The sequence below is a fragment of the Nannospalax galili genome, unplaced genomic scaffold (assembly GCF_000622305.1).
Source record: "Nannospalax galili isolate Female #2095 unplaced genomic scaffold, S.galili_v1.0 scaffold1046, whole genome shotgun sequence".
Taxonomy (NCBI): domain Eukaryota; kingdom Metazoa; phylum Chordata; class Mammalia; order Rodentia; family Spalacidae; genus Nannospalax; species Nannospalax galili.
The window spans coordinates 545190-566630 of NW_008354526.1; the positions used below are offsets into that span (position 1 = coordinate 545190).

Below are 21441 nucleotides of genomic sequence, written 5' to 3' on the forward strand. Positions count from 1 at the left end.
CCGCCCTCCCGCCACATGCTCTTTTTAAAAAAATTTTAGACAGGGTCTCCCAGTAGCTCCAGCTGGCCTGGAACTGGCTATGAAGACCAGACTGGCCTTGATCTCACAGAGATCCACCTGCCTCTGCCTCCTAAGTGCTGGGATTAAAGACATGTGCCACCATCTCAGCACCCTACATGCTCTTTCCTGCTAGGATCACCAGTACTGTATGCACACAGAGCTTTATCTACTAGCATACCCTGGACTGGCATCTTTTAAAGACATCATGGAGGCAAGTTCATTCCAGGCCAGCAGGTCTCTCTGGCAGATGCTGGAGGAGAAGCAGGCTTGGTTCTACATCCCTTGGCACCTGGCCTTGTCTGCAGGAGATGCCATAGCAATAGACTTGTTAGTGTTGGGGGACAGTAGGTGATATCTCAGGAGTCCTCCTCAGCTTGGGAACCCGGTGCTACTGAACCTTCTCAGCCCCCTTAGCGTCCTCTCCCTCACTTAAATTTCCAGCCATATTATTTGCTATTGCTGTGTTTGGACCGGCTTTTGGGTACCTGCTAGGCTCGGTCATGCTGCGGATCTTTGTGGACTATGGCAGAGTGGACACAGGTGAGTACTCAGAGAACACCCATCCCTACCATCCTTTTACTGGCACTTCTGAATTAATCCCTCCTCCTTGGCTGCCCAAAGAGACCAGCAATGGGGCTCTTAGTCCACCGGGGACAATGCCTGGGATGCCTGTCATGGCATGACTGGGAACCATTCTGCCACTTTCCCACTCTCTTTGTGTCCATGCTTGTTGTCGGTGAGGAAGACAATGGAAGCTTCTAGACGGGAGGTAGATTCAGGGGATCTCTTTTGGAGGCCAGGCAGCCCACCCTTTTGGTGGCTAAATCCTCAAGCTCCTAGGGATTATGAAACTTCCAGAACAGCCTGAAGAGTGTGTATTATACTCACCAATGTCCTATCTCATGGTGTGTATTGTCACTATTGTAGGAAGAAAGTCAGTAAACATCACCAGAATAGATTTCACCTTTCCAGTAAGGGGAGATCATGTATTCACCCAACAAACACTTGTATCATTTGGTTCCCTATAGCTACGGTGAACTTGAGCCCCGGTGACCCACGATGGATCGGAGCCTGGTGGCTGGGCCTGCTCATCTCTTCAGGCTTCTTGGTTCTCACTTCTTTACCCTTTTTCTTCTTCCCTCGAGCCATGCCCAGTGGAGCAGAGGTGAGCTTCTGAGAACCCACGATTCTGAGTATATAGGAACTTAAGAAAGGGACTGAGCTACTGCTGCAGGTTCAGTAAACCGAGTGCAACCGAAACAAGGCTCAGGAGGCAGGGTCTATAAGAGACATTGAGAGGTGGTGCCCCCTCTATGTACCCTTACCATGCTACTTCTCAAAGACCAGGAGGCCTCCAGGGAACATGGTCTGGGAAATCCTGAGTTCACCTAAATTGGGCTAAAGATCTATGAGACAACTAAAGCTTAGTAATGGGATAGGGAGCCTGGGAGACAGCTCAGTCCATAAAGTGTTTGTCATGCAAACATGAGGACCTGAGTTTGATCCCTAGAACCCTCGTTAGAAAAAAAAAGCCAAGCATGGTGGTACATAATTATAATCCCAGCATAGGGAGGCAGAAACAGGATTCCCTGAGGCTTGCTGGCCAGCCAGCCTAGCCTACTGGGTAAGCCCCAGGCCAGTGAGAGACCCTATCTCAAAGCAACAAGGTGAATGGTGTCCCAGAGTGTTCTCTGGTCTCTATGTGGACACACACACACACACACACACACACACACACACACTGAGCAGGTGGCAGGACACAGTCAACGTTTGCATTTAATAGAGTCCACTAAGGCCTGCACTGGCAGGTCTGGGTGAGAAGTGCAAGTGATGTGTGAGGGTGGACTGAGAGTGGAGCATGTTCTGGGCAGGGTTCTGTCTTCTGGGTGAAGGGACTGGGAGGATGAGAATGGGAAACAGGGAAGAGGAGGCTGGATGGGGCCTTTATGTGAGGCTGAAAGGTATAACACTATTCCATGAAGTTTGGGGCACTGCAGTGACTGGGCGGCCACTCAGTGGCAACATGGCAGTTGGCTGAGGTTCGGGGGTGTCATGAAGGAATGAGGGCTAGAGATCCAAGAGGCCCAGGGGAGAGATGGAGAATGCAGCTGAGGGCCAGGGCAATGGTCATTAGATGGTGCAAATGCCAAACTGGATGTTCCTGGAGGGGCCCTGTGAAGACTTTGCAGTGGATTGGGTTGGAGAAGCAGGAGACTGTGTTTTGTGCCCAGGATTTGAGACAGAAGTAAGCACTGCTGTTGGAAGAAGGTATGGGTAGAGCACCTGGGCTTGTCTCAGAGAAGAATTTAAGAGACTGTAATGTGCTTTGATGATCTAAAGCTTCGACAGACTTGGACTGGAGGCAGTTCTGCTGCTGCCCATAAACTATCTGGGTGATTTTAGGCAACTTGCTTTGTGTCTAAGTTTTCTCTTCCTTAAAATAATTAGAGTATCTATCTGGGAAGTTGTGAGGAGGGATACAATGCATGTGGAATGCTGGGCTCATTGCCCAGACTGGAGCAAGTGCTTACTGAATGGGAACACCTAAGGGTGCTGATAAGCCCAGGCCTATGTCTGTGAGGTGTCAGCTGGGGCCTCTGGCTGGAGCTATTGGGTTCAGAGGCAGGGAACGTCACTGAAGTGGCCTGCCCAGAAGCTCAGGTCAAGGCTAGAACATAGCCTAGAGGAAGACTCACCTTTGTATTGAGGAGGAAGGAGACTTCAGAGAGAATGCAGAAAGAGAGCACAGAACAAGGGACATTCTAGACTCCAGTGTCCTAGAAGTTGTCCCTAGAATCTGAGTGTGGAATACAAGTGTAGTCATGACAGATGGACAAAGAATGAGACCCAGGAAAGCACTTTTGGCATCACTCATGGGAAAGCCAGAGGAAACAATATGCCGATAGGTACCATAGAAGGCATTGGCACAGATTCATTCTGATCTCCAGCCAAGGCACGAGGTGTATTAAAAATATAGGCAGTGTTTGCTTCAGGAGTGCATTCTCTGGATGCCTGCCGTAAACACTTCCCATCCCCGAGTCGCTGAGACCACAGGGGCAAGAGCCCAGGGATGGATCATTAACACTTACCCTTTTTGCTGCCTTCAGACGTCTCCTGATATAGCAGAAGAAACAAGGAAGATGGAGGAGGACCAGTCAAGAGGCTCCCTGATGGATTTCATTAAACGTAACCAACTGATCCAGTAGCCTTGGGTGGGCTGGCTCTGGGTGGCAGGAGGCCAGGTGTAGGCCAAAGAGTGGCAAGAACAGCAAGGTCTGTAACTGCTCACCTCCCAAGTGCACCCTTAGATCACAGGCTTCTACCGGGGATCCTGGTGACTAGTTTGTTGTGGGTATCAATAGACCCTAATTCAGGCAGAGCCAGACACCACCCCAAGCCCATGGCCTCCACTGCCACTCCCTCTTCCCTTCCTGTGGAGGTGGCAGTCATGAGAGAAGACTGCTTCCCAAGTTGGCCTTGTTTCTCTGCATCTATTACCTGCTTTCTCTTAGGTGTGTCCTCATTTTAGTCAGTCGATGAGTATGGTGACAGGGAGTCCAGTGACTGTGTGTCCCCGGGCTGACTGCTATGAGCCCAGGTGACTCAGATTCTGCCTTGAGGAAGAAAGGAAGCTTGCCTGAGGGAAGAGACACGGTGATAGCGAGTCTGTAGTAAGCCCATGGTGCTCCTGTCAAGGCCTGCCCCCTGACAGCCATCTACCTGCAGGGTTCCCCCGCATCTTTCTGAAGCTGCTGATGAACCCTCTCTTCATTCTGGTGGTCCTGACCCAGTGCACCTTCTCATCTGTCATCGCTGGCCTCTCCACATTCCTCAACAAGTTCCTGGAGAAGCAGTATGGTGCCTCGGCCGCCTATGCCAACTTTCTCATTGGTGTGTCAGAGGGCACTACAGGGCCCGGGTGGTACTGCCTGAGGGAGGAGTGGGTACTGTGCTGTCCATCCAGGGACAGCCAGGGGCCAGACCGGACACAGACAGGAGACGAGACGGGAGGGCTTGCCCAAGAGAAAGAATTTTAAGGACATTTTTCCTGGTTGGCAATCTAGCATGTTCTTGGCAGGTTTCTGGGGTTCCTATTCTATTCAGGAGTGGGTGGAGGTGGGGGGCTGCCTTCCTTCCTATCAAGAGGGTGGGAATCTGATACCCTCCCAACTGACCTCACCAAGCACAGCAGAGGAGACAGGGAAGAAGATGGAGCACCAGACAGATAAAACATCTCCTAGGGTAGGGGTTTCCTTCTCCAGAAACTTGAACATGTTTGCTTTGTTAAGAGCGTTGTATGGTCAGTGAGTCTCAACCTTGCAGTACTTCAGGCTCCCCCATAGAGCTTTACATAATAATAGTGCAGATGCTCAGTTCTACTCAGATCAATGAACCCATAATCTATGGGGGGCATCACATTTGTTGTAGTAGACACAGAGAACCAGTGATAGGGGTCCCACTAAATGCCCAGGTGGACGATTAGGCCCAACTCATAGGTGAACTTGACCATACAGATTTGTCAAGGTAGTCAGGGGATGCAATTTGGAGGTGACTCTCTTCTACTCATTGAACTCCTGTGTGGTCTTTAGATATAACATTACCACTCTATTCTGGTATCTGATCAGGGTCGCCACCCTTGCATTGCAAATCCTACTCAGTCACAGTGAGGAGTCAGGGAGGGCCCGGGTAATGAAAGGTGCTTAATAAATGCCCATTCAACCCACATCTGTTGACCTGCAAAGGGTCTCTGTCACCTTTTTTGTTGTTCTGTTTTCAATTTTGTTTCCTTGAGACAAAGACTAGTGTAGTCCAGGCTGGCCTCAAACTTGCTATGTAGCTAAGGATGACATTGAATTACTGCTCCTCCTACTTCTGTCTCCCAAGTGCTAGGATTATAGGCATGAGCTATCACACCTAGCTGACTGCTTGTTCATTCTTTGCACAGGCAGGGGAACCCTCTAATGAAACTAACTCTCTAGAAAACAGTCAATATTTAATAACATCAGCCACTGATATAATTTAGCATGTCCTCTGTGAAGCCACACTCCCTTCCTGGTGGTCCAGCTCAAGGCTCCCAAGCTGGACACCCAGCTCCACTCCTTCTCGCCATCTGTAGGTGCTGTAAACCTTCCTGCTGCAGCCCTCGGGATGCTGTTTGGAGGAATCCTCATGAAGCGTTTTGTTTTCCCTCTGCAAACCATCCCCCGTGTGGCTGCCACCATCATCACCATCTCCATGATCCTCTGTGCCCCTCTCTTCTTCATGGGATGTTCTACCCCTCCTGTGGCCGAGGTCTATCCCCCCAGGTAATTGAATAAAGGGTGAGGAGCTATCCTTTGCTAACCAGAGCCTGGATCGACTGCCACATGCCTTCCTCTCCATTTCTACCTCACTCTGTCCTGTTCACTGTGATCTGATTTCTCACGTAGCAATACAGAAAACCGAGTGTCATATAGATAAGCCAGGAGGCAGGGTGAGGGTTCTATGGCATTGGCCATTTCTCTCAACAGAGTCTCGGTTGGTCATTTTGACTCAGATCATGTAGGGTTTGCTGACCAGACCTTTCCAATTGAATAGTTGGGTTTGGGCTCCAAATGTCAGGAGAAATGGAGAAGGCCTTGACCTCTGGGCCATGACAGATTCACTGCTGGTTCCCGTAGGCATAGTTTAAATCCTAAGGTGGCAATGGCCCAAGACAAACAGAGACACACAGGCACATCAGCCAGGCCAGGAACTCAGACCAAGCTGGAGTGTAGTGCTGATTCTTGGTCCTGCTTTGTTTGATTCCTCACTTCCTGTTTTGCTGGCAGCACATCAAGTTCTATACATCCGCAGCCTCCTGCCTGCCGCAGGGACTGCTTGTGCTCAGATTCCATCTTCCACCCCATCTGTGGAGACAATGGAGTTGAGTACATCTCTCCTTGCCACGCTGGCTGTAGCAGCATCAACATGAGTTCTGCAGCCTCCAAGCAAGCGGTAAGGGCAGCTGGGGTCATGGGGGGGGGGCAAGTAGAGCTTCATGGGGCCTTGGGGCTCTGTGTATACTCACAGACTGCTCCTTGGCTCTGGGACTCAGTATCAGCATCCTGGTCTCCTCCACCCTCTCTCCACCTCTCCTGCCCTGGGGTCATGACCAGGTGCCTGCAGCCCAAAGTCAATTAAAGATTGGCCCAGGCCCAACAAGTTCATTCTTGGGGACTTGGCGATACAGCAGGAACAAGTCTGAGCATTCTGCATTCTGGTTATGCTGCAGAGCCACGTGGGCTGGCCCAGATAAATTGGGAATGGAGGGTCTCTGTGACAGGGACCTGGAAGGTCAGTGCTGGAAGCAGCAGTTGAGAGCATTTGTTTCAACCCCTCAACTCCAAGGGGTGCATATACAACTGGCCCAAAACCATGAAACTGCTTAAGAGCAGATCAGGGATTAGAAGCCAGAGCTCTGTGTCATCTGGGATACTTATTTTCAAGACCATGTGTCCCACAACCCTGTTCTGGGAAGCTCTCCATACTCACTCAGTAAGGCATTGGCTATGAGCATGGCAGCTCCAGGCCTTCTGGGATCAGCCAACAGAAAACCAACTTGAGTCGTTCAACAAACAGAAAACATTGGGCACAACTACTAGGCTGAGGATGAGGTAGTGATCCCTCCCACAAGACAAGGTTCTGTTCTCATAGTTTATTTCTGATCCAATAAATGCATAAGATAGATGCTGGGGGAGGAGTACTTCATGGCACAGAGTGCCTGGGGGCCTCCTGAGATGACTTAGACCTTAGCAGGCAGTGGAAGGAGTCTTGTGGAAGGAGTCTGGGAGCAAAGCGTGGCATATAAGGAAAGAAAAGAACAGGTAGAAGGCCTAGGTTTGAAGTCACCATGAGCGCCGTAAAAGAGGGCTGGGTGGGCACTGAGTAAGGAACGCCGAGCTAGCAGGGCCAGGGCTGGGCAGAGTCAGGCTATGCTGGCCAGGCTTAGCAGTTAGATGATCTCCCCCTCAGAGCAATAAGGAATGTATACCATTACCACAGGATGTCCCAATGAGAGGAATGTACCTATATAGGGGCATGGGCCAGGCTAACCACATTTACCACCTTCTCTAAGGAGACAGGACAAGGCTGCTCCCCCAGTCACCTCTGTGGACAGAGGCTCAAGGCTCTCAGACAGAGAAGGGTGAGGATCTGAGACAGGGTGCTCCTTGGTTACCTTCTAACCGGAGTTGGTGGCTTCTGTGGTTTTCTTATCTTTATTTACTTACCTCTGACTCATCTACTTCCAGAAATAATTTTGACAAGCTTCCAATAACAGCACAGGCACATCAAGATAAAATCCATTACCCTGATATCAAGGGAAAAAAAACATTAAATTATAAGGTAAAAAAGTTCTGATATTTTAAAATCCAGACCAAGGGAGGTAATAACAGCAATATTGTGTATTATGAATGTCTGAGCTTCCTAGGAGTTAAGGTAGAGAGAGAACATAGTTCCCACTGTCTAGTGAAAGGAAATATCCCAACTCATTAGTTCCTTATACTGACCCCATAACAGCTATGAGGCATCATCATAGACCCACATCAGACACTTAGGAAGGAAGGAAAAGACCCCCAGATGAACACTGGCCACCAGAATGAGCCGTACAGCAATACTGAGCTACAAAATTTTGTGACATGAGGCAGGGGCCTCCTCTGGAGTCCCTCATAGGCCAAAGAAATCCTTCTTGGGTGGGAAGTGCCAGAAGCCTGGCAGACCAAGGCTCAGATGACTCCACTGTGTTCCCCTCTGCCCCCCATGTATAGCTCCCCTGCAGCAGCCTGCCCAGCCACTGCTGCTTGGCCCAGAGGAGAGCCCTCCCCAGCCCCAGGCTCCAAATTATAAAAGCTTTGCCTAGTAGTAGGATCCTGGGCACCCAGATATGGGGGTGACTGCAGGAGCCCAGCCCCTGCTGGATGCTGGTTTTGGTGAAGATGGTTTCTAGTGTCCAAAGAGTGAGAGAGATGGGATCCCACGGGGCACTCTGAAACCCTCATCTGGTCTCTTCCAAATCCAGACTTGCCTGCCTTCTTCCCTAGGGACCCGAAGGGCAAAGGGATTGGAACTGGTAGAACTCTGTGGGAAGAGGTGGTATGGACGTGTGAAGCCTGACATGTTTTTCCCCTCTTTTCCTGTTCTTCAAGAGGTATTTGAACTGCAGCTGTGTAACCGGAGGCTCTGCTTCAGCAAAGACAGGATCGTGCCCTGTGTCCTGTGCCCACTTCCTGCTCCCATGCATCTTCCTCATCTCCTTTGCGGCGCTCATAGCCTGCGTCTCCCACAACCCCCTCTACATGATGGTTCTCCGGTGAGTGGCGCCTCTGGGTGGCTGGTTGCTGCTTCCCACCCTTCCTTTGACTTTACATCTTATTCCTACCTCAAGTCTCTCTTTCTTCCTGGCCCTCAGAGTCCTTCAAGTACAGCCTGCAAATGTCTTGTGGTAATGTGACAGTGCAGCACTAATGGCAGCTGTTTCTGGCCCCAGGCTAAGCTCCTTGTTGGGTGACCTCACTCAGTCCCCCAGCACCAGCACCCCTGTGACACAGGCTCTGTGGGCACCTTCTTTCAGGATGTGGGAAGTTACGTCCTAGCGGGGGATGACAGAACTGGCAAAGGGCTGAGTACAGATTAAAGGCAGGTTCCTGGCTCCACATCATGGAAATCCCGATAGAGTCACCCAGTTTCAAATCCTAAAAGAACTGAGAGGGATGAGGAGAATTCAGCTGGATTTGCAAGCAGGCCAGAAACTGAGGAGAGTTCCAGAAACAGTGAAGACTACAGAAAAGGCCAAAAGTGAGAAAATCCAAGGGAGCTAGTGACCTAGTGCTCAGGTCAGAAGGGACAGGCTGGCCAAGGTGGAGACAAGGCAAGGGGCACTCTAGGACCTCTATGGTTTTCATAAGGACGTGCCCCTCCCTTGCCTCATTCTATGAAGAAGAAAACTGACGTCTCACCTAGGACGACCTAACCCACCGCTGCCTGCCTCACTGTGTTCCCTCCCTCCTGTCCCCATCCGCTCACCTGGAAAGCAGAAAGAAGCAAGATTTGGAACCCTAGTATCAGATTGTCTCCACACGCCACATACTACCTGAGTGTCCTTGGGTGTCACCTGCCCTCGTTGGCTCTCAGTTTCCTCAGTTATGGAAAGAAGATGATGACATCCACCTCCAAGTGTTGCTATCTATACCATAAGGTCAACTGCTTTGTAAATAAAAGGTGTTCTGCTGGGTGTGGTGGGTGGTGCAGGCCTGTAATCCCAGCACTTGGGAGGTGGAGGCAGGAGGATCAGAAGTTCAGGGTCATTGCTGGCTATAGTGGAAGCCAGCTGAGCTACACAAGACCCTACCCATAAATAAAATGTGGGTGGGAAGGGGTATGGGTGTGGCATATGTGTGATGTGTATGTGTGTGGTATGTGTATGATTGTGTGGTGTGTGTGTTGGGGGGGTGTATGTGCATATATGTGGTGTTTGTGTGTGTATGTGTGGTGTGGGTTTCCATATTGGTTAACTACCACCATCAAACAACAATAATACTAACAGTTGGCTGGATGCTTAAGGCCTATTTCCCCCAAAAGGTTAAGAGATGAGGAAGGACCAGAAGCAGCCACTTTTTAGATTAAAAGTACAACTCAGTGACAGCACTTGTTTAGCATATGCAAGGCACTGGGTTCAGTCTCTAGCACTGGGAAAAAAAAATCAGCTGTTGGGATTTTACCCTAGGCCAGTCAGTTCTGTCAAATTAGCCTGCATGCTGCCACACTCCTGTCACTGTTACTGTTTCAAGGATGCTGGCAGAAGATAGGAAATCCCTGTGTCCAAGACAAAGGGCATGGTTACAGCAGACATCAGCATGTGCCCAAGTTGTATCAATTATCCGTGTCCTCTAGATCCTACAGAGGTGATGGGGAGGCCCAGTCATGTGCTTTGTGTTCAGGGCTTACATCACAGCTGAGGGACACTGAGCTTGAGAGAGCCACTTGCTTACACAGTGAGGCAAGCTGCTCTCAATCTCTGCTCCGGCTCATGCCTCAAGGCTTCTGGCTGCAACCACAGCCCCAAGAAATGACACAGGAGCAACAGTCAGGACTATGTGGTCTTTGAAACACTCAATAAGAATGTAGGGATGCTCAGAGTGCATAGCATGTCACCTCCCCAATACCTTGTCACCTTCTCTACTGCTCCCTATTCCAGTGCATTCACTGGGTCAGTTGAACTATGGTGTACTTTCTGACCCTGAGATGAACCTGCCTGAGGTCCTAAAGAGGAGAATGGGGAGCAGGGTAAGGAATTCTGATAGGTAAAGTAATCCCTATCAAACCATCTCCCTGACTTGTGAAGATCAGAGTCATTTGAAACTCCCCAAGACTGGAAAGAGAAATGGAATGGGCCTGAGAACACAGCCTAGGAGCAGAAGTCAGTTGAAAGCATAGAAGGAGGGCCGGAGGGATAGCTCAGTGGTTAAAAGCACTAGCTGCTCTTGCAGAGAACCCGGGTTCGGTTCCCAGCACCTACATAGTGGCTAACAAACCATCCGTAACTCCAGTTCCAGGCAATCTGATGTCTTCTTCTGACCTCTGCAGGCATTGCACAACATGGGTGCACTTACACACATGCAGGCAATACACTCATGAAGGAGAGAGTGGTCAGAAAAGCAGGAATAAATTGGGCCAGATGGGCCAATGACCAGAAGGGGCCCAGGGGCTTAATCAAATGCCAAATTAGGGTACCCAAGTTTCATTTAGTTAAGGATCTAGGGGTAAGTCTGCCCAGGGTAAGGATAAAGGCAAGGGGGACAGTGTATTGGTTACTTCTCTTATTGCTATGACAAAATACCTAATAAAAGCAGCTTAAGGAAGGAAGGGTTGATTTGGGCTCACAGTTTGAGGGTACAGGCCATCATGGTGGGAAGACCTGATGGCAGCTTCCTCATGATCTATGGGGCAGCGGGAACATGACGAAGCTGGTCACACTGCATCCACATTCAGGAAGCTGAGAGATGAATGAATGCCTGTGCTCAGCTCACTTTGACCTTTCTATTCAGTCCAGGACCCCAGCCTATTAAATGATGCCATGCACACTCAGGGAGGCTCTTCACACCTATGCCAAACTCTGTGGACACACCCTGACAGATATAAGGGGCTTGTCTCCTGGGTGATTCTAAGCCCTGTAAGTTGGCAATGAAGGCTGCCAGTAAGGATTGGGCCATTGGAGGGGATCTGTAGGCACAGAGGGAAACAGAATCCTGAATGGATAGTGATGACTCAGGATTTGAGGCACTTCCCATTGGAAAATCCCAACTGGTGCCTCCCCCCCCACATCTATTCCCCAAAGAGCACCCTCCACACACACACACATACACTGGGCCGTTCCTCTGGGGTCTGGGAGGAAGGCTCTCTCATTTGCGAGTAGACTTTGGCTGTGGTAAAATAGTGTGCAGAGGTCTGGAGGTTGTTTCTGAGTCCCCCTTCCTCACTGTCCCCTCAGCTCTGAATTATTTCCAAATGATAATCTACTGCTAGGAGTTTGTGTGCTGAGAACACAGAGGTATGGCAGGTACTTCTGCCCTGTGCCTGGCTCCTCAGCCTGTGCGGCCCATGTGTGAGATGTCCTCTCTACTCTGCTTCCGCCCCCAACAACAACCCCATCACCCAGGCTGGAATGACAGCTCTCTCCCCATCTCTCACAGTCTCCTTATTTGGCCAAACACACTCCCTCTTCTTGAAGAGGAGGGGTGGACAGCAGGACAAGGTGCAAAATCTACAGGACCCAGGGCAAATTGTAAAGCCTTTGACTTGTGAGTTGTGAAGAATTTAAAATCAGATATAAGCCGAAGCTGGGCGTTTCTGAAGGTAGAGTCCTCTGCAGCTGCTCAAGTCACACCCCACAAAGCTGGCCCAGGGCAAGGAATTCTTCCAGATGTACACAGAATACTGACATCCCCGGGGCCCCTAATTATACCAGGGCCATCTTTTCCTGGTACTAGATACTTTGTGGGAGTTGTTCAGACCTGTGGTCCTAAGCATCCAGCCAGAAATTCCTCTCCACTCCCAGCCTCCCTTGCCTGCTTCCTCTTCAGGTCGGCTCTGGACAGACCAGTGACTCTCAAAGCCTAGCTTGCATCTGAATCTCCAGGAGGGCTTGGGCAGGCACAGATTGCTGGGCCCACCTCCAGAGTCACTGTTCTCAACACATCCTTGTATTATTAATAGACATGGGGCCTGAGACTCCGCATTCCAAACACTAGTTAGCCCAGGGCATGTTGCCAGTCCAGAGATGGTGCTCTGAAACAGGGGCATTCAGCCAGGTGAATGGTCAGACGGTCAGATCACGTGAGGACTGGTTCTGACCTGCTCTGAGGCTGGCAGGTCCCCGATCCCCCGACCAGGTGAAGGTACAGCTCTGAACCCTCCCACTGCTGATTTCCTGTTTTCCTTTTCAGGGTGGTGAATCAGGATGAAAAGTCATTTGCCATCGGGGTACAGTTCTTGCTGATGCGCTTGTTGGGTAGGTATCTAAGCGCCTCCCTTCCGGAATAGAGACCCTGGACAGTGGGCATCCAAGGGCTATGGGGGGCAGAGCAGGGCTTGGGGAAGCCCAGCCTCATCTCTGTACAAAAGAGTGGTGTATAACCAATAGCAGATGCCGAACCCAGACAGGGACAATCTGCCTGACTGCTTAAAGTCAGTAAAGATTCCATCTATGGCATTTGCTCCAAGCTGAATTATATAAGAAAAAGAAAAGAAAAGCGGACACAGCTGAGGATACTGAACACAGAGTTAAAAGTAGGTATTTTTAAATCTTTCTCCAAGAATTCATCGTAGGAAACAAAACCTTGCATTCCTGCCCCAGACAGAACAGCCACTGAGCCCGGCCCTGGCTTCCTTCCCATTTTCCAACCTCCATTTCTACTGCAGTTCAGAGTATGTTTCTTCTGTGTGTGGGTCCTCTGCCTGTGACCCCTGTCTGTCCTCCAGTAGCCCAGAGGGCCTCCCCACCAACAAGACTCAAGCTGTGCAGATGTGATCAGCAGCACCCCACAGGGAGGGAGAGCTCCCCACCAGAGCAGGCTTTCTCCAGGTGCATGGACTGCAGGGTGAGGGGACACAATGCAGAACCTCTTCCAGCCTGCTTACACTGGGCTGCCCCTTGACACATTCATGCATTAGAATTAGACTGAACACCAGGCATTACTACAGGTCTTGCCATGACTTCAGAAGAGACTGAATGAGCTGAGGATGTTTTTACTAAGAACTACAGGGGAGAATTTGGAGATTTCAGCCAGAGGGACTGCAGTTACTATCAATGTGTGCTTTTCAACACTGAAATCCCTATGGAGCCCACTCTGCATTATCACACAGGGGTCCAGGCCATATCTCACCCTGCTGTGGCTTCCACATCTTCCAGGGTGTAGCTGTAGTCCTTCCGATGCAGGGCCCTGTCTGTGCCAGCACTTTCTTCCTCTAGTTCTTTTCTAAAAAAGGTATTTGTTTTGCCTGCATGCATGTGCACTGTGTATATGCCTGATGCCCGAAGAGGCCAAAAGAGGGCATTGGGTCCCCTGGAACTGGAGCTACAGATGGTTGTGAGCCACCATGTAGATGCTGGGAATTAAACCCAGATCCTCTACAAGAGCAGCCTGTGCTCTTAACTGCTGAACCATCTTCCCAGCCTCCCCTTGCCTCCCTCCCTGTGCCCATATTTTTAATAGGGTTTCTTGGCCTCAAGCCACTTGTTCCTCTTGTTACTGGTAGTGTCCTAGTTCCTGGTGAAGTCCTTTCAAGGTCCTTCAGAGCCCTGCTGCTCTGAATGATGACTGTCACACTTCCTGGGTCACACAGGGGATCCAAGGTATCTTGTCCTGGCAGAGGCTGGGTTGTCATTATAGCTCCTTGTTTTTATTTATAACCTGCTCTAAAATCCCAGCTGAAAAGGGAACTTGCATTCTTTCTACTGCAACCAAGCAGCAACCGGAGGACCCCTGCCCTACTTCTTTCAATGACCTTGAACATGACCTTTCTGTCACACTGCTACAAGTATTCGCTGCTTTTGCTTTTCCACCTAAGCTCAGATCACTCGATATGGGACCACAGTTAGAAAATCCAGGCCTAGAGGAAGTCCATCCATCACTCAAGAATACATCTCTACTGTGGGGTAGATGAAAAGATTGCCTATTTATAAACTCCAGCAGGTTTACAGTTACCCACTGAGATGTGACTGAAAACTTTCCTTGACTTCTCTATTTAGGGATGTGTTGCTGGAGGTTTACCTATGTAGCAGTTTCTAGCTGCTTACCTGGAAACTGGGAAGTGAACAGGACTGAGAGGCTGCTTCTGGTAGTTTCTCATTTATGGATAGGGCCACAGGGTTCAATTACCTTTTTCTTCCAGAAGCAGCGACAGCCCTAGATAGTCAGGGAGGCTGTTCTCAGCCCACAGAATGGCCTAGCCTCAATGTAATCCTAGACAAAGTCCATTCTGGCCCATTGACTGCCCAGAACTTAGCTAATGACACAGCATGGTAGGCTTGGAGTAGTGGGCATCCAGAATATTCAGTACTCAGTAAGGCATTGGGCCTACTGGACCACACACACCTTACCACTCCAATCCTGGAAGGTTCTGGTAACTTAGATTCTGTGTAGCTAGAGTGTTAAGGATCTCCAGGAGGTGTTGTCTCATCTAGAAGGACAGTTTGGAGAGGAAGAAGAAATGGGATTTGAACTAGGGTTGAGGCCAGCTCTGTGCCCTGTGGCTTGCCTGCTCTTGATTACAATGAGGCCACCCACCCTCTGGGGACAGGTGAGGATTTGGGACACTGGCGCCCCCAAGAGCAAATTTCTGTTTGGAGCCAACCCTGAGCAGGAAACCTATGCAGTATGAGTGAGTTGACATCAGAGTGACCCTGTGACTCATTCTGCCTTGAAAGGATGGGCTGCGTCCCCTTTATCCCCTAAGTCTTCTGGTGAAAGGGGAAGTCAGGCTTCACTGACAACTTTCTGCTTTCCCAAGTCACTGTGATTCTGAGGGCACGACAGAGCTGGTCTCACGTGTATGAACTGTGCACAGCAGCTGTGGGCGGGGAGAGACTCGGGGCAGCTCTGGCTGCAGGTCTCCGTGACCTGGATTCTGAACTCTCTTCCCCACTACTGCCAGCCTGGCTGCCATCTCCAGCCCTGTATGGCCTCCTCATCGACTCCTCCTGTATCCGGTGGAACCATTTGTGCTCAGGGAGGCGAGGAGCCTGTGCCTACTACAACAACGATGCTCTCCGGAACAGGTGATGCCCACTGCGCCCCCCGCCCCCCAACACATGTGTGTCTAGGAGATCAGGCCTGTGGTCCCAACAAAAAGTAGTCATTTAGCTGGTGGCTATGGTGGGGGCTGTTGGGCTTCTGAGGGACAAGACATGGGGGACACCTCTGCACACTCTGCCACAGCCAAGGGGCAGGGACCACCATGGCAGGATTTGAGGACCTGTGGGGAGCCATTCAAGTCTTCCCAGACTTGCCCAGGGTCTGCCTAGACATGTCCCCCTGAGGTACTCCTGCACAGGACCCCAGGAGGCCCATAGTAGCAGTAAAAGCTTATCAAAGGGAAAGGGGTGCCTGGATGCTAAGAGAGGCCATGGGTATGGAAAATGCCAGACAGACCACCTCTGCTGCTTAGAGAAAGGGGGACCCCACTAGAGCACCCAGCTGAGGTCCAGGACAGGGGACCCAACCTGCCTCAGTGGGCCAAGTCAACCCCTACCCCCAGGACCCCAGAGCACTGCCACCTCTCCCGCAGTTATCATTCCACTGACTGAAGCTGTGGAGCAGGTGATCTTGATGGGGTTGGGGTTGGGTGGGGGCTGGAAACACTGGGGACTAGCAGGGAGGGCCAGCAGGGGAACAGCAAGAGGGCTTCAGGAAGAGCCAGACCCTCGGGAGTCAGCTGGGGCAGTAGTGTCCCCTTTGACCCTTGGTGGTACCACTAGAAAGCTGAGAATCATTACTGCCCCGTGTCTGTCCAAGGTGACCCTTACCTGGGAAGTGACAGACCTTTACCTGAGTCATGTTCATCACATTTCCCAGGCCACTATGAGAAAAAGGCTCCTCTTCCTACTGGTCTGGTCCTGGGACACAAGTTTGGAGCCCTCCTCCCTCACACTCCCGTCTCTTCCGGCCCCACAGGTACCTGGGCCTACAGGTGGCCTACAAGGCACTGGGTACGCTGCTGCTCTTCTTCATCAGCTGGAGGGTGAAGAAGAACAGGGAGTACAACTTGCAGGAGAATGCCTCGGGCCTCATCTGACCCTCAGCCCGGGCCACCGCCCTGTCTAGAGACTGGAACCTGCCTCCTTCACACCTACTTGTATTTACTAGTGTTAACATGTCTTTTCCTTTTTTTTAAAAGAAAGCCCCACTCACACTTTTCCTTACCTGCCTCTTCCTCCCAAAGTCTGCCCCATGTTTCCTGGGGGCTGAAGTGTACCTGAACTGGTTACGCACAGACCTAGAGGGCCCAGTCTTCCTAAGTCCTTAGAAGGGGCCCTACACTAGTAGAGGCTCACCTCAGTACTGGGTCTTCCGACAAGATGTCCATGAGGTGCCCCTGCCCTCACCAATCCTGTGGGAGTGCCTAAGTGGAGTGGGCAAAGGGGGCAGTGTCTTCCTTGCCTGACAGCCCACCTCTCCTCACATCCTGTGAAGAGGCAGGCTGAGAGGAGTTGTCAAGGTGACTGAGTTCTTAGCAGCCAGAGCTGGGCTAGGAGAGCCATATCTGGGTTCAGCCTAGCATGGAACCTAGGATTGGCTGGCTCCCTTTTGCCCTCAGATTCCTGCCCTGCAGGCTGATTTGGAAGCTGCCAGTTTGGGAAGTATAGTCCTTTCTCTGTAGCCAGTACTCTGGTACCTGAGCAGGAACTACCAAACCAAAGGCTAGTTCATCCAAACACTGTTCATAAGAACCCGAGACCCTCTCTGCTGTATGTGCTTATTGCAACCTTCCTGGGGTTGCATTTCAAACTGAGACGGTCACACAGAACAAAGACCCGAGGAGACCACACTCTCCCATCCCCAAAGTAGAAGCCATACCCTTCACCTCAGAGACCTGGGAAGACCCTCCAAGCCATTCCCTGGAAGCAGATAAACAGCCTCACATGGACTTCATCCTGTATACAGAGGAGTAAAGGGAGGTCATCTGAGATGCAGGCTAAACAAATGATGGAGCAGAGTGGATGTCACCTGTCGTCACTGTGCGACTGCTGGATGACAAACTGCAGTAGAGGCCAGTCAGGCTGACCTGACTTCCTTTCAAACATGCTGTGTTCATCGATGTTTTCTCAGCCTCTTCTCACTACCTCGGGGGAAGCCCTTCTCTGGGGGCCTGGGCTGGGAGCCACCACTGCTGTGTGATAGAGGTGCAGAGAGAGAAGTCCAGAAAGGAGGCCCTTCACCAACAATGATTCTATTTACTGGAGACTGTCTTGGTGCTGGGCAGTGCTGCTACGTGGTTCTCTGAGGGCATCTTCCAGACCTTACCTTCTTCTGTCCATTCACACTAGGGCCTCCTTCCGGAGTGCTTGGTGGGCAGCAGGATAGCGTATAAACACACATCACATGCTCGTCAAGCATAGCAAGTACTTAAAATTTGGCGAAGAGTATCCTGATCTGACCACCCATGCCATCCAGGGTCCCACCAGACAGACTCTGCACCTGGCCTTTGTGAGAAGGAGACTTGACTCGCCATGTCCCCTGGATCAGCTTGGCAGTGGTCATTTCCATGTGTGACCCTTAAGTGCCTTCCAGAAATGCTTCATGTAGTGATAAGTCAAAAAGTGTATGTCAGTAGTCAAGCTGCTGTGAGGCTGACGTCTTTGCAAAAGTCACTATTACATGTAGCCCTCTTTCTGAAGCCAACAGCCTTCTTTCCACAGCTCTCCCTGAGGAGGGAGGCTCTACTCAACCTCAGGGGCCAGTTTCAGCATTTTGCAGTGATTCTGCTTAGAAAATGATTCCCTGCAACTAACCGTGAACTTGCTCAAAGCAAATTACCCAAATTCTGAAGGCAAGACCTTCATTCAACCTCATGAACAATGAATGTCAGCTTTCAGATTCTGGGAGATTGGTTTTCCTTACAGACATCTATTCTGTTATATAGCTATTAATATATTATAGTTTTGTTATTGGTGTAAGTTGGTTATGAATTTATGCTGTCACACATGTCTATCAGAGATCAAGAGAACCCCCCCACACACACACCTCTAGACAGAGAAAGTACCTATGCCTCATCCTTCAAAGACCAGGATTAGAGGGGGTTACTCTCAAGCCATTAGCCTAGGACTAAGCAGGCCCCAGGCAATGCTTGCTGTTGGGTGAGCCCTTGGATTGCTTTCCAATGTCAAAAGCCCATGGAGTTGGGCTTTTGGGAAGCCCAATCAATCACTGCCCTTGATTTTATATCTAGAAGTGGGGTTGGACAGGAACAGCTATGTCCATGACATAAAACAAAATTAATACCATAGTCGTAATTGATCATTTGCCTCCAGCCAGCAAACCTTCCCTCCCTGATGCGAGAATAAAGATAGCGCTTTTGTTTCACTTTGAAAGCAAAGTTTCACTAACTTCCTTGGGTGTATCATGTCTATCAAAAGTATTGTTAAATGTGGATTCTGAACACACTGCACAGAGCCCAAGAGTCCATTTCTGTGGTTCTGAAAGAGATCAGGAGGGGTACTTCCCAGGCGCATGTGGGTGGTCCTTGAACCATGTGTGGTGGGTCATTTCATGCATTAGAGCCAAATCTGGTCAAATTGACCATAAGGATCAACCACAAAAGTATCCTTTGATCTCTTCCCAGTCTGAGGCCTCCTTGTGGTGCTGCTTCTCCATGAAGCCTGGCTGGCTTGGGCCAGGATCCCCACAATTAGATATTTCCCCTCAATCCCACCCAGCCCTAGGAACTCCCTGTACCATCTAGCCCCACAAGGGAAGAATCAAAGAACCAGGAAAAGAATAGTCTGAAGGGATTTTTTTCTCCATCCTTCTTTGACCCTTCTTAGAAGAAGAAAAGGATGTCTCTATCAATTACCCTTTGATCCAAAGCCTCTGGCAGAATCCTCACCACAGTCTCATGATAGGGGCCATACTAGTCTCAAGGTTCTATTTGAAAATGAAGAATCAAAAGCCAAGAAGAGCCACCATGACTCACTTCTCACAAATGATTGGCCAGGCTGTCTAGCTCTCTCTGGCTGCTCCAGTCTCTCCCGCCTGAAAGTTGGGGGGTGGTCTTAGGTAGTAGGAAGGCCCTTCTTTTCCCATTGAAGTTCATTGGCTTGTGAGAAGGAGCTAGAGGAAACTCTTTAGGGCTGTGTAAGGTGGGTGACAGAGGTGGGGAGACCCAAGAAATATTTCACTTACCCACCTTCTATTTAAGCATCACGAGAATGTTATTGACTATTCATCAAACGGGGCCCACTGAGCCCTACAGCGCCACAAGTTAAAGAAGCGCCATGGAGAAAGGTGGCAAAGAAGAGAAGATTTTGAGAAGCAAAGACTATGGGAATGGGGCATAGACAAACCTTTCAGGGCATGCCTCTATCTGCTGACTGGTTAGCAGATTCTTCTTAAGAAACAAAGCCATGTTGTGATTTTCTTCAAACACTCTCAAAGATTGAGAGATACGATTAAGCTGGGCCTGAATCCAGTTAGCATTGATTTGGCGTTAAAATGTTATATTGTAGATTTCAAGAGATTGGTGGTGGGGTGGGGGAGAGATTGCAAGTCAAAGAAAAAAATTCTGTCTCTCCCAACTGCAAAAACTAAATGTTATAGAAGTAATGTCTGTCTCCTGTCACTGGTACCAGATTCATTAACCTTTCATCAGAGATTAAATATGCAAACAGGTCCTGAGCAAGCCCTTGGCAAATCACAAATGAGGAAAGGCCTTTCTTTGGTGATACGCTCTGCCAGTTCATCCGCTTCCTTCTCCCTCTTCCAGCTCTGCAGGGTGGTCACATGACACAGGGTTTTGCCACCTTGCTGAAGTTCATACCTCCCTAGGCACCTGCTATATTTTAACAGCAATAATACAATGTGCATAGATCCTTATAGTTTAACAAGCCATCCATTCATTTAATGGAAACTTCAAATCACTCACCAATCTCAGTCACATGACTTGCCACATACTTATCTTGCTCGTACAAAGTCTATGGCCGGTCTGGGTGACTTTCTAGGGCAGTGGCTTCTAAGGGTGGTTCAGTATGCCAACTATTTGGACCTCTGTTTCATCATGCTGTTCTGATGAAAGAAAGCCAGGAAATTCTCACCCTGGTAGGCAAGAACTTTGACCGTAAGAACAGGCCTCTCTGCTCCCAGACTCCTGGCCAGAGCTAGTTTCTTGGCACTGTCTCACTGCTGTGCAGGTGGGGAAGGATAATCCTGTGTATTCTGAGAGGAGAAAGAGATAAAAAGCAAACAGCTAAGTGCTAGAATCTTCCACAATGGGGAGTGCTTTTGAGTGAACCAAGCTGCTTACTGAGACCCTTCAATCTCTTTTGTCAGACTATTAGAGGAGGGATGCGTTTATGGCCAGGAAAAGTCCCAGAAGAAGAAGCATCCATGGGTGTGTCCCCAAAGGTAAGGAGATGATATGCAGGGCAAGGCCAAGGCTGAGTGCAGGATGGGAAGGTGGAGAGAGGACTGACTTAGAGGAGGCAGGGATGGGCCAATGGCTGAGGGAGACACAGGGTCAGGAGAAGGTTCTCTTCAGGTGACAGAGATTTGAGCAAAGGGGCTGAAGGACTGAAGGGAAGACAGCTGACTGAGCATGTCCCTGAAGGGGAGGAGCTTATCCCCAAGGGATCAGTCTCACCCAGAGCTTGCCCCAGTTCTGTGAGCCACTGTGACCATCCCATCCCATCCTCATCCCATGAGTTCCCTTCCAGCTGTCACTCAGGCTTTCTTTTATTCATTTAGTAGCTGATGTCTGCAAGAACCTGAGATGACAAACATTGCCTGCCTTTCCAGGGTGTATTCTTTGAGCAAGAATAGGAGCATGACTCAGGGCAAAGTACAAGTGCTCTGAACTCAGTTGAGGAATCAGAGAAGGAGCTAAGTCTGGCTTCAAGAGTCAAAGGTGTAGGCAGAGAAAACAACAAAGGTGTGGGCAAACCTGTGTACATTCCGAGAACTTCCTGGTCAGAGGCAGCTGAAGGAGAGCAGTGGTAAGGCCAGGAGAGATGTTGGGTCCAGGCTTAGAGGACCTGGAGAGGTCAGCTTACATTAATTAGGCTATAAGGAATGGGGCCAGCCTGGTCCTCTGCTCACTCTGGGCCTGGGAAAGTGGCCAGTCAACCACTCTCAGGAGGGCATTCCTAGCTCA

General features: G+C 50.0%; 1 protein-coding gene across 1 annotated transcript in view; it reads left to right on the forward strand.

The window, feature by feature from the left end:
• The window catches only part of Slco2a1 (solute carrier organic anion transporter family member 2A1), a 97383-nt gene extending 77418 nt beyond the window's left edge, over nt 1-19965 (forward strand). The window contains exons 5-14 of the mRNA XM_008851725.3: nt 502-600; nt 1089-1225; nt 3168-3246; nt 3787-3951; nt 5177-5366; nt 5871-6036; nt 8226-8389; nt 12522-12586; nt 15232-15355; nt 16251-19965. Of these exons, the coding sequence (XP_008849947.1) occupies nt 502-600; nt 1089-1225; nt 3168-3246; nt 3787-3951; nt 5177-5366; nt 5871-6036; nt 8226-8389; nt 12522-12586; nt 15232-15355; nt 16251-16371 (1310 nt within the window). The 3' untranslated portion in view covers nt 16372-19965. The remainder of the gene's footprint in view (nt 1-501; nt 601-1088; nt 1226-3167; nt 3247-3786; nt 3952-5176; nt 5367-5870; nt 6037-8225; nt 8390-12521; nt 12587-15231; nt 15356-16250) is intronic.
• Nucleotides 19966-21441: the final 1476 nt, after the last annotated feature.